This window comes from Montipora capricornis, chromosome 5 (genome assembly GCF_036669925.1).
Source record: "Montipora capricornis isolate CH-2021 chromosome 5, ASM3666992v2, whole genome shotgun sequence".
Lineage (NCBI taxonomy): Eukaryota > Metazoa > Cnidaria > Anthozoa > Scleractinia > Acroporidae > Montipora > Montipora capricornis.
The window spans coordinates 16,650,503-16,666,202 of record NC_090887.1 but is presented as its reverse complement, the minus strand read 5'-3'; the positions used below and the strand labels follow the sequence as shown (position 1 = coordinate 16,666,202).

The following is a 15,700-nucleotide window of genomic DNA, read 5'->3' as shown; positions in this document are numbered from 1 at the left end:
TTAATGGTATAAGATCGGATTTAAGACCTGTTAGAGTCGGGGTACCCCAGGGGTCCTTATTGGGTCCCAGACTCTTTGCAACTTATGTAAATGATTTACCAGATCATGTTAACAGAGGGGCGTTATATATGTATGCGGACGATACAACAATTTATGTAATAGGTGACACTGTTGATGAGATCGTTCTTGTTTTACAAGAGGTTCTTGACCAGGTGTATACCTGGTGCCTTATGAATAGACTGATTATTCACGAGGGTAAATCTGAGGCAATGATTTTGAGCATTAATCCCTTCATTGGTCCTTTGAAACCTCTGAAGTTGGGTGAGGATTTTATTCAGTACATATCCTCTACTGCTTGTCTCGGGGTTACCATCGATGATAAACTGTCTTGGTCTCAGCATATTAAATCAATTTGCGTGTCATTCATAGTAAAGTCAAAATGCTGAGACGTATAAGTTTTTTACCCAAATCTATGCTAGAAACTCTGTACTTTAAGACTGTAATCCCAAGTGTCCTCTATGGGGTTGTGGTTTGGGGCTCTGGCTCCAAATTTAAAGAATTAGAATGGATACATATTAGAGCTGCTAGACTAATTCATAAGTTGCCAAAGGGCATGACTGATGAAGATATTTTAGCAAGAGCGGGGTGGATGCCTCTTGAATATTTTTATAAATTTCGTATTTTAATGATTACTCATAAGGCTTTTTATAATTTAGGTTTAGAGGAAATAAATTCATTAGTTGTTAGGACCTGTAAGAGCTATAATCTTAGGAAATCTTTAAATATTTTAGTTAATAGACCAAACACTGAGCTCGGTCGTAATTCCTTTGTACACAGGGCTGCAATCGCCTGGAATTCCCTGTCTGATAGTGTAAGATCTTTTTCTAATCAAACAGGCTTTAAAAATGGACTGAAGGAGTTAAAATATACTGTTATGAAATTATATCACTTTTGAAAAAGACAGCTCAGTAGTTTATAATAAGCATGCCGATTTTTATTATTATTAATACATATTTTATGCTTTATTTATTTTTAGCGATTATTTATCTTATTTATCTAAAGTATAATCACTACCATATGTATGTATTGTTAATTTTATTACAGTAGGTCCACATCAGCTGTAAAGTTGCTTTTTTCCTCTTGACCTGCTTTACTAAATAAAGTTATGTATGTATGTATGTATGTAGACGTGATACGTTGAACAAGTTGAACAAAGGAGATAAACTTAACATTGCAGTTTGGACATAAAAGATGCAATTTTGCAGTGTGATTTACCGGCAAGAGATGTGTTGTTAGGTAAATAAAGAGTTTTCGCAGCGGCTCTATTGTCCTTAATTTTCAAGACTTCTTCCAAGAAATTTATAACCGCTGTCGGACCACTATCTGATCGGTCCTAAAACAATCACATAAAAATTTCTTATTAACGGCAAGTCTTTTCGGTGACAATTAACTTCAGAGTCTCTTTTAACCATAACTTGGAAGGAAAAAAGATAATCGAAATTAAATGGCTGATTTTTGCAGACACGCTTTGTTGAAACTTTAACCGGAAGTGGCCTGGTTAGCCATCTTCTCGTAAGTTTTTTTCTTAATAAAAAGCTTCAACCTTAGTATTTTTTTTTTGATATTACTAAACTAAGGGCTGAACTTTGCAGGGATACTAAGACCTCAAGATATAAAACATGGGCATGGAAAATATTAATTTTGGTCCGAAAAACACGCCATTTCCGGTTGCTTCCCATATGCTTCAAATATGACCAAGTTGTGATAACAGCCACAGGCTAGCGAAAAATTTCCATGAGCTAATGTTCTCACCCATAAAAGCCTAAGGATAGGACTTTACAAAGATGGTTTTGTTTTTGCGTGAAATTAATTTCATGTTGCTAAAAGAGAGATTTAAAAGTGGCCAAAAATTGCACTGAAAATCAGCCTCTGGGGACCCCTGAGGGGCTGATATCCAAAACTCGGCTAAAAAAAAAGTCGTTGAAGCTGAAACTTTGGCATATTGGACGTAATTCGACATAAGTACTTTGTGCACCAGTTTTAAGCGAAATCGGCCGACCTTCATCTCCAAGTCTGCCCCGGTCTCTCAGGCGGAAGCTCTTAAGAGTAAATATAGGCATTTAAAAGGGGGGGGGGGGGGGGGCACCGTGTTCCTTTCTTCTCAACACGATGATAAATGGACGACAAAGGGGCAATGATCATTTTCCGCGAAAGGACTGGGGCGAGTTCCAATAGCAAAAGCGGCAACCTTGTTCCCAGGGTTTCTCTTCTCTGCCTCCTAATGACGTTAGGAGGCAGAGAAGAGGAACCCTGGGAACGAGGTTGCAAAAGCGGCCTGCTTGAAGCCTGCTTGCCTTTCTTCAGATGGCCGGCGTGAGATCCCGCCATCTCCGAGAGTCGCAATGTTATGCGCAGCACGAGATGCGCGGTGCAAAACAAGGGAATCATTAAGTGGCCAGCTGAGGGTAGATAGGGTAAACTTGGTTATCGTAGGGTAGGTGAGGGTAAAGTTGGTAGAACGAGGCTAGGTGAGAGTAGTGACGGTTGCTGTTGCAGAACGAGGGTAACTTAGGGTAGTTGATTTTAAAGGGGGTTAACTTGGTAGAACGAGGCTAGGTAAGCGTATATGACGGTTGCTGTGGCAGAACAAGGGTGACTTGGGGTAGATGAGGGTTAAAAACGTGGAGGATGGTGTAAACGGACACTTTGTACGGTATATATAAAGCTCAAAAGTTGTTCTGTATGTGACATCTTATGGGCCTAACATGAAGCTTTCCTAAAAAATGGCCGACGATTTGTAGTCTTTTGAGTGAAAATATAATCCTTTTCTTACGCCGATCTGTAAATAATATGGTTAATGCTGACTCACTCAAAAAAATTGCAATATGTGGAGCTGCTATTTCTTGTTTAGGAGCAGCCTTTTTTCATCACAGAATACAAGGTAAGCCACTAAGTGCATTCAAATTACAGTTTTCATGAATGCAAGTTACGGCGTTTTACCTCATATATTTTTCAAATAATGTGTCTTGTCAATTGTATTAAGTTTACAAAAGGATTAAAGTAGGAATTAGTTGGATTTGAGCATAATACAGATACAGGGCCCACTTTTTTCGTATTAACAAATAGTACTTGTTGCACCTCCAGTAAGGTGTGGGAATACTGGCCACTTTCAATAAGTTCAGCTTGAAATAGAGGTTTAGAGGACAAAGACAAAGGAAAATAGATAATATCCTAATATCTTTCACATTCATTGCAACTTGTTTCTATTGTTTTTGTTCTCTCTGCCTCACTATCAAGCTGAGTATTGGTATTTCGAAAATGGCCCATGGAAAACACTTTTGTTTGGATTTTCACTGATTTCCTTACCTTGATGCAATGAGAAATTCCCCAAAGGGTTCCCTCTTTGTCTGTCATTTACAGGGGGTGATGATGTGGAGATTACTGATGATTTAACATACAACCCCCCCCCCCCCCCATCCCCTCCACCCCCACAAACACAGCACTTCCTTTTCACTCCAGTGAATTGCTTTGGTTCTGCATTACTTCACTCATTGATTGGTTTAAAGTTCTCACACCATTTTTTCAACCAATCAGAAGTGAAACCTAAACCAATCGTGGCTCAGGCATGCACATTTTCCTGTGCTTTGTGTCAGCTGCGTGTACTTTTCTTCGAGTTTTGATTGGATTACTGGATTGTCTCTGTCCTTTTTGATTTGCCAATGTTGTTACTTTGGTTTTGGTTTTACAACACTCGATTGAAACTCGCTCTATATTAACAAACTAAAAAAGTTATTTATATTCAAAGCAAACATAGCATCTCAGGACTATTACAAGAAATCAGTTGAGGCACTGAGGGGTCATCGGCTTGCATCAGATACTATTGGAAAACCTATCAGAATACCTTATCTAAATCTAGCAAGGAATGATATCAGAGTTAACCATAGGACTGCTCAGGCAAGCAATGATTTTATTTACCCTATAGCTACACCAGTTGTTATTGAAAATCTTCAAGGAACTGAAAAGATGTACATGGATGCCTTTTTCTGCCTTAACAAAGATAACACAAAGGGATAAGGTGTGTGAAACTACAGAACCCTTCAGGATTTTTCAATGTTTAAGCCACACATATTTAAAATTTTATTTCGTCATTACAACTGGCCAATCAGGTGCCTCTCTAAAAGTAGCTGTGTAGCTGAACCATGCGCTAAAATGAAAATTAAAAATGTGTCATTGGAAGAGGCTCATTGTATGTGGGATCCGCTCTCTGAACCCCAGATGAAAATTATTGAAGTTCGATAATTCAAAACAACCTGAACAAAATATAATTAACTACTAAATGTCTGGTGAACAAAACCTAATCTTATCACAAACTCAAAATGCCTAACCCTTTCCACACATTGTAATAATATTACCCAACGAGTACACATTTTTAAGTTTATCAAGTCAAAGTTTGTGTGCATGATGCACTTTAAAAAATGTATTTGAACAAACATAGCCCAAACAGGGTGAGATCATGTCAAAACGTTTGTTTTCAGGTTGTCATTCCAGTGAGAGGAAGTAAAGCATCGGGAAATCTGTATTCATTTGCCACAAGAAAAAAAGAAGAAGGGTACAAAAATGCTTTTTGATGTAAACAAACAATTCATGGAGAAACCATGTGTAGTTTGTTAAAGTTCATTGTAAGATTAACAAGTTTTCTCTTTATGCATAGATGGGTGCTGGAAAGAGTGGAGCTTGAAGTAGGCCCAGAATGTAACAGGATAAAGATCCTGCCAGCAGAGTAATATCTTGAAGATCTGTAGAAAGTGATTTCCTCAGGGGAAGGTTAATGGTGAGTCTCTCCAACAAAAGCAAAGGGCAATTCCTTGGCATTGAATGTTTTCATTTTCTCTGCTTACAGACTGAAGTCCTTCGATACAATATTAGTAATAATAATTATTTTTCCATGTTGCAATTTGTCCTATGCAAGCCTGACTCTACTTTTCTTAAAATTAATGACTTATAATTTGTCTTACTTTCGTATTTTAGGTTTGCACCCCTACAACTAATAGTTCAACCAAATGTTTTACCATTTTCCATAACATCCAAGTTTCATTTTTCTCCTATCTATGAACTGCTGCATAGACAGAGCATTTTATATAAGGTGCCACTGAAACTCATAGTGACTCGACTAGCAATACCTCTCTTAATTCCAGCCTACACCTGTACCAACAAATAATCCTAATACATCTGCTGCTATTATTAGCTAGTTTTTTTTTTCATTTTCCTGTTTGTTTCCTTTCAATATTCAACAGGATTGAAAACAGCATCTCTTGCAAAGGCTAAGTGTCAGATAGCCTTCTGTTTTCCCACTTGTCTAAGCTCTTAAGATTGGCATCAACAGCAGGTCCACGAGTTGAATGCTGTGATCATCAACAATGACGATATCAAAGGCATCCATGTAGTTGTTGAGACGTTCATCAACCTATTAAAAATATCAAATCTTACATTACAAAAAGCTGGTACAATATTAGGTTTTAGTTATGTCACATCTTTCTGCTTCAGCAAGAAGACAACAAGCCATCTGAAACAAACTGTTATCAAAGGAACATAATTATTATTATCGTATTTTCCTTTGAGAAAGAGGATGTCAATAGACCAATTTCGATACATTAAAATTCAGGCCGAAACAAAAGGCATCATCTCGAGGCTCTGGGGAATAAATATAAGGATTTGTATGAGTTTCTTCCTTGAGATGATGCCTGTTGTTCCAGACTGAAATTTAAGATATCAAAATTGGTCTATTGAGAAAAGTGCTATCATTTGGTTTCAGCTTTTACAGTGTGTTCACTAAAGCATCACCCATCAGTCGGGCCACTATTTGGCTTGATTTGCGTTCACTGTTAATTTCAGTTCACAGTGTCCCCAATTAGGGCTCCCGTGCTAGACCGACTAGACAATTAAGTTCCTTTCCTTTCCTTGGGTAGTTACCTTTTCATTCAAAAAGCCAACAGTCAGGGTAACTTCTGAATTCTTGGGACTTGATGCAACATGAGCATCCTCAGGCAAGTCACCCATCACAATGACCCCTGTGCGCTCCTAGGTGAGAAAAAGAAAATGTTCTATTACATGTAATAGTCAAAAAGTAATTTGCAAACAAAGCAAATATTTGAAGGATCAAATTCTGAACTGTCATATCTTTAGCTCTGGCCGTAGAAACAAACCCCCATGACCTTCAAGGTGGCTTCTCCCAAAAACTTAATGTTGCTTTTATGAAGTCTCGTCACAATCTTCCAGATGTTTATCACAAAGATCAATGTGGATTACTACAAGAATGCAAACAAATGATGATGAAATAAAGGACTCCATTACCAGAACTAACTACCTTGTTTTTGTTAAAGAACTCCAAGTCTCTCGTCATTTCTTTCTTGTTGTTGCTGAACAGGAGTTTGTCCTGAAATCCTACCACCACACCCTGGTATGCAATTAGACACAGTATCACTTTTGACGTTTTTACCAAAAAAGCAGTGGGACTTTCCCTCCACTCTGAGCTCACCCTCCTGAAAAGTGATGACATACCTGTTCATACTTGAAGAAGTTGGCCACAATTCTTATGTTGTCATACAATGTACTTTGTTGATCAATGACTTCCTTGATAATATCTGGACAGTGGGATAACAGAAAAGTTATTTATTCACTCCAAATTAAGACTGTTTTCTTCTTTTCTACTCCTATTGTACTCTCGTCACTTCCTGTGTGTCTTAAAACCACAATCGAGATAAGATATACCGGTAATGCTCATTTGTAGGTGAATCATTTTTGTCCCCAGAGTCTGCTTTTGTTTTGGTCAGCATCAAGATCACGGATTCTGGCCACAGCCAAAAAATATATATCTTATTAGATGTTTTGGTGTGCAGTATCGTTAAGTATTTTTAAGAGTTATGCTGTATTTTGATGAGCCGGCTAGGGCGAGTCAAAATACAAACAACGAGTGAAAATACTCATCGCTAGTACACACCAAAACATCTACGGTAATAAGCTACTTATTATCCTACTTTTTTTGCACTAAATTTTTAGCAAATGAATTGTAAACAACTGAGAATGTGTGACGGATCGCGGGGCAATTTCAGCATCTAAACTACTCAAACCTGTTCTCTACCGTGCAATAACTAACTGTACAATGTCGTGGAATGTTTGTACTCGTTTCGTGCATTTTCTGTACAATAACTAACACAGTTAGATAATAAGTGCAGGTAGTGGTATAATGTTGTAATTGTTGTTATTGTTGCAAATTTCTGACAATGTGCAGAAGAGCCAGAAGTCCGTGATTCGCCCGCTTTGGCTTTGGCCAGAGTACGTAATCTTGGTGCTGACAAAAGAAAAGCAGACTCTGGGGAGGAGAATGTAGGTGAATTTGTTACAAATTGAGGGAAAACTGAGAGTCTCATCATTGTTTCTGAGTGCTGCACTTGTTAGGCATGGTTATTATCATGGAAAAGATTTACCAGCTATAATAAATGACACTAAAAACTGGCTCTTTTAGGTAAATGACACAATGAAGTGGGCATTTCATAGTGGCCATTATGCAAAACATACTCTTTGGCTTTTGTTCCTTTTTATTTCATATTCTATACAAAAACCTTTTTAAGTACATGTACAATCCACTCATTGTAATAAAAGCTTGGGATAACAGGGTAGATAACAGGGTAGTAACACATGGGTACAGCTGCTCTCCCGTCGTTATCCGTTACTGGTTCTAACTTACCAGTACAATACAATAATTATTTGCTGGCTGTGAGAATGAAGGACAGGGAGAATGAGAGAAGAGGTGCATAGCACAGCTGTCTAGACAAAAGGATTGTGATACAGATACATGTAGTGATGACCATGAAACTGTTTTTTTGCGTACCTCCCAGGCCACCAGATATTATGAGGAGAGGCACTTTTTTCTCATGCAGTTTGACAAAGAACCATTCAACGCCTTCTCTGCAACAACAATAAGTGCAAAGAGTAAGTTTGATATTGGCGCAACAATAATCACAGCTATCATAGATCATCAACTAGTCAGTTCCTTTTAATATTAATTATTAATAAAAGGGTAACCACCAACGCGTCGGCCAACACGTTGGCCAACGTGTCAGTCGACTGTCGGTCGACTGACTAGTTGATGACCAAACTGTGATTATTGTTGCTCCAATATCTGATCAAACTTACTCTTTCCACTAAAATAATGTTATTTCACATTTACTTTTCTGATTAAAACCCAACCCCACTTCCCCAAATTTTCCTGAGCTGTATCTCCAGTTAACAATTTGAAAAGTTTTTTTAAAATCTTCAGACATTACTTTTTGAAAGCTGATAAATCCTTATTATGAAATTTATCGCAGATGATATTATTTTTTTCATTAAGTTACCATTTGACCTTACCAAGTTTCTGATGGTGAGCTTAATGAATGGTTATAAATGAAAGTTACTAATAAAATCAATCTAATAATAATAATATTATTATTATTTAATATTTTATATTTACAACAAAAGAGGGTTTTTTGCTTCTACTGTATTAGTTATTATTATACAATAACATGAATCACTGGCCACATATAGTGATCACATGTCCTGTTCACTTCATGCAGTTTGATGTTGTTATCAAAGCTGATGGCTACTTTGACTGGTTATAAATTTAAAATTTAAAAAGGAATCAATTAATAATTTTTCCACATTATGAGATGCGTCACTACATGTCAATCTTCATTACATGAAAGAGCACATGAATTCCTTCAAGACTTTTTATATTAATTTTTAAAAAGACCTGAAATCACAGCTACAGTACCTCAGTGCAATGTGTGCATCTTTAACAATTTCAGGAATTTGTGCTTGCTTGATTTTCAGCTCAATAATTAGCTCATTTCCTTTAGTCCACCTGTAAAATGACAAGTTTTAAAAACAGGTCATAAATTACTACAGTAGATAAATCAGTTTTCAGCCCACTTGCCTGACCTCATGACAAGAGATGCACGCTACAAAGCTTTGCGAGAAGATCTTTTGACTCATTCCACCTGAGTCATATATCACCCTTTAGGACTTATAATCATACTTCTTTTAGTAAACTTTGCAAGGATTTAATAAGTCAACATTTAAAAAAAACTTAAACTTGATTTTTCTCTCCAGTGACCACTTTCATCGTAAGAAAATAATAACAAATGATCACTAAGTTGTGATTTGATCTGATGCATGTAATACCAGTAATTGCAGATTAACGGCAGCTACAGTAATCCTCCTTTAACACTGAACTACATTCAGTAGTCAACAAAATGGATGCAATTTTTTTTACCAAAATCCATAATATCATCATATGCCTATAAACACCAAACATTACTTAAAAACTTAGTCTCCATTGTAATTGCTTGCCTCATTTACTAAGTAGTCAGTGGGGTGAATTTTATCTGCTGCCCCAAAGATTGGCTGTGAACAAAACTATGTAATAATGATTCTACGAAAATTTGAAAATTTGAAAGCCTGGAGAATGTGACTACAAATCATTGAATACCAGTATTATTGCACAAAAAGAGCAAGTTTTAGATAAAGTAGGTTGATTGATATCCTGTGATAGGGGCTAAAATTTCCCATTGACTTAAGGCTATCTTCAGTTTAGCCTCCCATGCAGACATGCTAGGGCTTTGTTATGCGTTCTTGCCCCACTAACATCTGCTAAAACGAAACACCACTTCCATTCGTGGATTATGGACCAATCAGAGGCCGTTTTCCAGTTTTGGATAAACTTTTGTTTTGTATGGCATTCTTTCACAGCATGTGATTGGCTATGTACCACGCACCGGTGGCTCCGTTGGTTGAGCACCGGGCTGTTACGTGGGAGGTCGTGAGTTCAACTCCAGCCGGACCAACACTCAGGGTCTTTAAATAACTGAGGAGAAAGTGCTGCCTTTGTAATTACATCTGCAAATGGTTAGACTCTCTAGTCTTCTAGGATAAGGATGATAAGCCGGAGGTCCCGTCTCACAACCCTTCAATGTTCATAATCCTGTGGGACGTAAAAGAACCCGCACACTTTTCGCAAAGAGTAGGGCATGTAGTTCCCGGTGTTGTGGTCTGTCTTCTGTGGTGTATCATGGTTGGGAGGGTAAATGCTCGGAGATATTAGCTACACCAAGCTACTCTAAAAATCCGAGGGTAAATAAAGATATATGATATGATATGATGATGATATATGTACAACACAATTGGTGAATGCTGATTGGTTTCTTTAAATAGTGGGCAAACAGCCATTTGTTTCTGACAGCAGATGTTAGTAGGGGAGGAACGCATGACAAAGCCCTAGGAACATCTGCATGGAAATTTGCAGAAGGTCATCAATCTGTGGACTCACCATTCCACCATTAAAGGCTCTTTCTCCGCGGGTGAAATATCGCTACAGAAGCAAGGAAACAGAAATTTGGCTAGCATGCTGTGCACACATTTCTATGATTATTAAAGGAGACATAATTTTTGAGTGGATCTACAATGTCGATGTTGTTAACCCAGTCACACCTAAAGAACCCACAATTGACGAATAAAATCATCTGGTGTTAGACAAAGTAAAATCTATAGGTCAATCTCATGTGGGGAAGGGTTAATTTTGATACCACTAAAACTAAAGAAGACATTAGAAATGTATGATTCTTACCCAGAGAATTCAATTGGCATATACTTGTCTTTTAATGCTTTGGCCTGAAAGACAAATTATGACTGTTGTTTTAGTCGCCCTAGATCCCAAGATTGCAACAATAATAAAATCAATCTAATGATAATAATATTATTATTATTTAATATTTATATTTACAACAAAAGAAGGTTTTTTGCTTCTATTAGCTCAAAATGTTACCAGATTCCTGCAAAACAAGTCGGTACTCGTGCATAAGTTGCGGTTTGTGATTGGCTTAATCTTGTTTTTATCACCACTAGACTTGTTGCAGAAGTAGAATTAAAGCAGTAACTGTTCAATTTTTTCTGAATCTTGTCTTGCAACAGAAGTTCGACAAAGTTTCATCATAAAACCAACCATGTTACATGGTGCAACACACTGAAACTTGTTCACAGTGCCATTGCACAAACGTTTCAGCTGAAAGTTTCAACATGTAATAGCAGCATCAAGAAATCATTGACATATTGATCCATGTTACCTTTTCTCTGTAAGACTCAGGGAACACTTTGCTGTTTTCAATGACACCTGGACAAAAAAATATTTAAAAGATATGTTTTGTATTTCCTAGAAAGGTTTTTGCAATCATGTTCTATCTCAGTTTTTACAATAAAATCAATCCATCACTTTCATTAATGTGTCACACGTACATCTAGATCTACACTGTAACTTAGCCTGCTTGCATGCAGTAGGTGTTGTTATTGCCACGAAATACCTACACGTATCAGACCCCATATTGGAAGCGCGTGGGATAACTCTGGGCCAGATGACAAAAGTGACGATGGGGTGTTTTTGGGTTAGGGTTATGGTTACGTGTTTCGTGGTGGCAAAAACATCTACTGCCTACAAGCAGGCTAGATCTAACTTTGACCAGACCCCAAGCATGACTGCTTGATTATAAGGAGTCAACCAATGCATGTGAATTTGCTGCTCGTGAGCAAGACTTTACATACCCTGGAAGGAGAGTCTCCTTCGATCTTCCTAGAAAAATCGGGAAGAGGAAGGGGACTCTGCCAGCTGCCTTGACATTTCGTATTAAGCATGCGTTAAAAATTCAAATGTATTTGGTTGTCAGTCACTGGTGACCAGTAACCATGCAACCACGAAATGAAAACAAATAGTCGGGATATTTTCGAACAACTTTGGCAAACACACAACAACCAAGGAATCATTTCCTTAATTGGAAACTCAAGATAGTTCATATTTTTAAACTGCCATTTCACTTTTTCTTCTGGCCAACTAGTTTCTGTAACTGACATACGGAGGAAATACTCATGGGAATTTAGACAGTCAAAAATTGCCACACTTCAAAAAGATTTGAGGGGATTGATTGTGCGCAAAAATTAAAAAAAAAAAAGGTTTGACAAGTCAAATCTGGACTGACTCATCCACTTCTTTGGATGAGCGGCAAATCAAAGAAAGTCGAGGTGCCTGCCGCTGGTAGCGTCTCCTTCCTCTTCCCGAGTTTTCAAGGAAGATCAAAGGAGATTCTGCTCACAGGGTAGAATTAAAACAGCCAAGAAGCTCACAGCTTAACAAATACAAAAGCATGGGCTGCTCCACAGTTACTGGGAACTGTATGACAATAATAAAAGTGACAAGCAACTATAATTGCACTATGTATAATGAAAATTACAAAATTTAGGTACATTATCTCAATAATTATTCATTATCCACATGATAATGTAGACTGAGAGATGATCATTGGCAAGTAACAAAACAATGTACAGTGGAACCTCCATTGAAGGGAAACCGTCAGGGTCAGGGTCACCGTGGTGTTGGGTTGGGATCGAAGATTAGCATGAACATTTTTCTGGGACCATTTTGTGTCCCCTGAATGGAGGTGTTCTAAAGCAGAGGTTCCACTGTAGTTCACACTTCCTTACCATAAACGGTACAGCCCCTTACTCCATCAATGACAAATTTTGTCAGTGTTTTATCAAAGTCTGAGATCACCTGCCACAGTAATGACATTCTTAGAATCAAAAGAAGTGAAAGAAAAAATCTCGACAATGCAAATTTTGAGATAACAAATTTCTGTGGCATGTATTTTATGTATTTTATACAGCAGTATGTATACAAGTATATCTCCAATAAGCCACTACTAAAGATCAATCACCAGACATGAGTATAAAGAGAGTGAATAGTACTCAGCATATTTTCAATTAAAAATAGCAGAAAATATAATAATTTTTATTGAGAAAATATCTTCACCCATTTCCAAGTTGCTGTTTGCCTCAGTTTCAAAGTGAGTCCTGGTGCACAACCATTCAAATGGAAATGAGGTATGTATTCTTATGCAAATCAAACACATTTCCCTTTCAATAGTTGAGCATCAAGACTCATTTCGAAAACGAGACAAACAGCAACTAGGAAATGGCCTATTAAATAATAATAATAATTTTACACATTTCCCCTTAGCCACAGAGTAATGACTTTATTTGTTACTGTCAACTGACACAAACCTGCAATTTTTCTGGACCTCCCTCGTATAGAATCTTGAGTTTTTCTCTCACACGAACTGAATCTCTGATGTAAACATTTGGTTTATTGATACTTGTCATCTGCAAATACGTCACACAATTTTTTTTCATAGAATGGCTGGTTTTTAGCTATGAAATACATTGATAAGTGAAGCCTTCGATCATGAGAAAAGCAAAGTTACAGAACTTTTAAAAGACCACTATGCACCCTTCCATTTCTCAAGCTCTAATTAAGAAACATCGGAACATAAGCGCATTTGTTGCTCCTATTATTCATTCAAGAAATGTTACCTTTAATTTGTAGGCAAGACAGTATTCTGTTGCAACATGACAAAAATATTAATGTTTTTCAAAAGCAGGGTTGTTACTCAGATGAATTTTAAAAGGGAGTAAAAAGAAAGGAAACTTCTCTGAATGGGCCTTGGCTCGCAACCCTTATTGACATGACCTCTGTGGGGCATTTAAGAACCGACAAACTGATTGCCAACAGTAGGGAAGACAGTTCCCAGTTGTTTGGTCTATAATATTCTTCCACCATGTAATCAGCCTTGCTACATGTAGATAGGGTTTTGCTAAAAGCAGGCCCGTGGCCCAGCGGCCCGCCGCCCACGGCCCGCGACGGCCCGGCGGTCCGGAGACCCGGTAGCCCACTCCTCATTTTCCACGGTTTTTCTGTCCAGCGGCAAATCCACGCACATGCACAGATCTGCATCGGGTTTGGGCGTGCAAAATGGAGGACGGTGAGTTTGAATTTGTTTACCATTTTAATCATTTTAATCCTTGTTTCTGTTTGTTGTTGTAAACAGAAGAAAACAACAGAGAATGACAACATTTTTCACTTAGCAACATGCAACGAAAGAAAGGATCGAAAAGGATTGAAATGATTATTAAAATGGTAAACGAATTCAAACTCACCGTCTTTCATTTGCGCGCCCAAACCCAATGCAAATCTGAGCATCCGCGTGGATTTACCACTAGACAACAAAACTGTGTGGGCCTCTGGGCCGCCGGGCCGCTGGGCCGTGGCGGGCTGTGGGCCGCGGGCCTGCTTTTAGCAAAACCCTGCTAGATAGGGTTAAAAGGTTAAAGACACACCCAGAAATTGGGCTTTATATCAGGTTCTGAAACCTTCCCTTAAACTACATGTAAGACAAGGTGGTAATTTTTGCCAGCGGATGGCTAATTTAGACATTCTTGCAAAAGTGTTGCATTGCATTTGGTGTATGGTGCTTCAATATCCAATACAGAAAAGCTATTTCCATCATACATTATCAAATCACATCATCATCAAGGCTGCAGCCTAACAGTTGCCTGGGGCACCTTACTTGCAAGCACAGGCGACCAAATTTCTGATCAAGTAGCCCGAATGGGTGCTTAACTTATCACAAGGTGATCCACCCTCACTTTTAATTAATTAATTCTGGACTCATGAAGATATGATTCGGCCGAATAAATTTTAATGTTGGAAGCCCAAATGGCTCTGGAAAATTTTTCTTAGGCAGCAGCCTTGATCATTATCATCACCACAACCACCTAAAAAAACTCATATTGCAAAACGTGTATCATAGATGCAATATCTAAGGATGCCAAAAATCTGGCTGCAAAACTGAATACAAAAACTAAGAGATACTAAGGTTAGTACATAAATAAAAAAATTAACCTGAAATAACCATATACGTATTGGAGAAAACGTTAACTAACAGTAGGAGATATTCTAACTTAAAACTTAAAATGCTCAGTATGTAACATATGCTAACATTAACACGTCACCAATACTAGTTAAGATAAGAAAATTAAAAATAACTTACTTAATGAGAAAAATATGCTAATAAGAAAAAGCGGCGTCGTGTTAAAAAAAAAAAAACGAGGTTTGAATGAAAGAGCATAATATTATTTTAAAATTATTTTCAGTTTGCTACCTATATTTGTACAGTGTAGGAACAAGCACCAGAAAATGTCAAAGTACGTGATTTTAAGGCAAAATGGAAACTTTCTTTGCATGAAAATCTATTTTGCGCATAAAGAACGAAATTAAAAACATCATCGTCTTAAAAAAACAAAACGCAAAACAATAAATGTCCCAAGAATACATGCATTCAATATACCATTTGGTCAACAGCCTCCTTGGTCTTTTGCGCGTATTGTCTATCGCGGACATATTTGTAGATTCCATAACCAAAAACTGCGGACAATCCAACAGCAGCAATACCATACATCGTTTTCGTTAAGAACCTAATAAACATTAAATAAATGTACTTTAAATTTATGGAGATCACAGACTGAACTATTTTGAACAGGCGTTACACCAGTAATATGGGGGCCTGACCCAGTCCTTCCCGAACTTATCGGTATTGCTGAAAATTTGTTTCAACTCTTTAATATGCTGGAAACGAAAAACGCTTGGATGCGGTAAATTATTTACCTGTATTTTTTCCTTGTGGAGGACCGTACTGTGATGATTCAGCTTGGGGTTTATACCAGTTCCAAGGACTTAGCGAGCTTCCAGATGCCTGTTCCTTGACAGGAGTGTAGTCTCCTTCGC

The 15,700-nt window shown here is 37.7% G+C and overlaps 2 protein-coding genes across 4 annotated transcripts; one reads left to right on the top strand and one right to left on the bottom strand.

Annotated features, from left to right (window-relative positions):
• The first annotated feature begins 2,749 nt into the window (after positions 1 to 2,749).
• On the top strand, positions 2,750 to 6,356 carry LOC138049672 (cytochrome c oxidase assembly factor 1 homolog). 2 transcript variants are annotated; one of them, XM_068896068.1, is made up of 5 exons: positions 2,750 to 2,941; positions 3,806 to 3,954; positions 4,536 to 4,609; positions 4,712 to 4,831; positions 5,295 to 6,356. In XM_068896068.1, the coding sequence occupies exons 1-4, from the start codon at positions 2,851 to 2,853 to the stop codon at positions 4,782 to 4,784; spliced, it is 387 nt and encodes a 128-aa protein (XP_068752169.1). In that variant the 5' UTR covers positions 2,750 to 2,850; the 3' UTR covers positions 4,785 to 4,831; positions 5,295 to 6,356. The 2 variants fall into 2 exon arrangements, with proteins under 2 accessions (XP_068752169.1, XP_068752168.1); XM_068896067.1 differs by having other exon boundaries at positions 4,712 to 5,486.
• On the bottom strand, positions 3,951 to 15,700 carry LOC138049670 (cytosolic 5'-nucleotidase 3-like). Of its 2 annotated transcripts, XM_068896066.1 has the most exons (13): positions 15,581 to 15,700; positions 15,264 to 15,390; positions 13,141 to 13,239; positions 12,562 to 12,631; positions 11,157 to 11,203; positions 10,661 to 10,704; positions 10,364 to 10,405; positions 8,810 to 8,899; positions 7,889 to 7,965; positions 6,559 to 6,641; positions 6,365 to 6,454; positions 5,971 to 6,078; positions 3,951 to 5,464 (listed from the first exon to the last, which is right to left on the bottom strand). In XM_068896066.1, the coding sequence occupies exons 2-13, from the start codon at positions 15,372 to 15,374 to the stop codon at positions 5,357 to 5,359; spliced, it is 969 nt and encodes a 322-aa protein (XP_068752167.1). In that variant the 5' UTR covers positions 15,375 to 15,390; positions 15,581 to 15,700; the 3' UTR covers positions 3,951 to 5,356. The 2 variants fall into 2 exon arrangements, with proteins under 2 accessions (XP_068752167.1, XP_068752166.1); XM_068896065.1 differs by lacking the exon at positions 15,581 to 15,700 and having other exon boundaries at positions 15,264 to 15,477.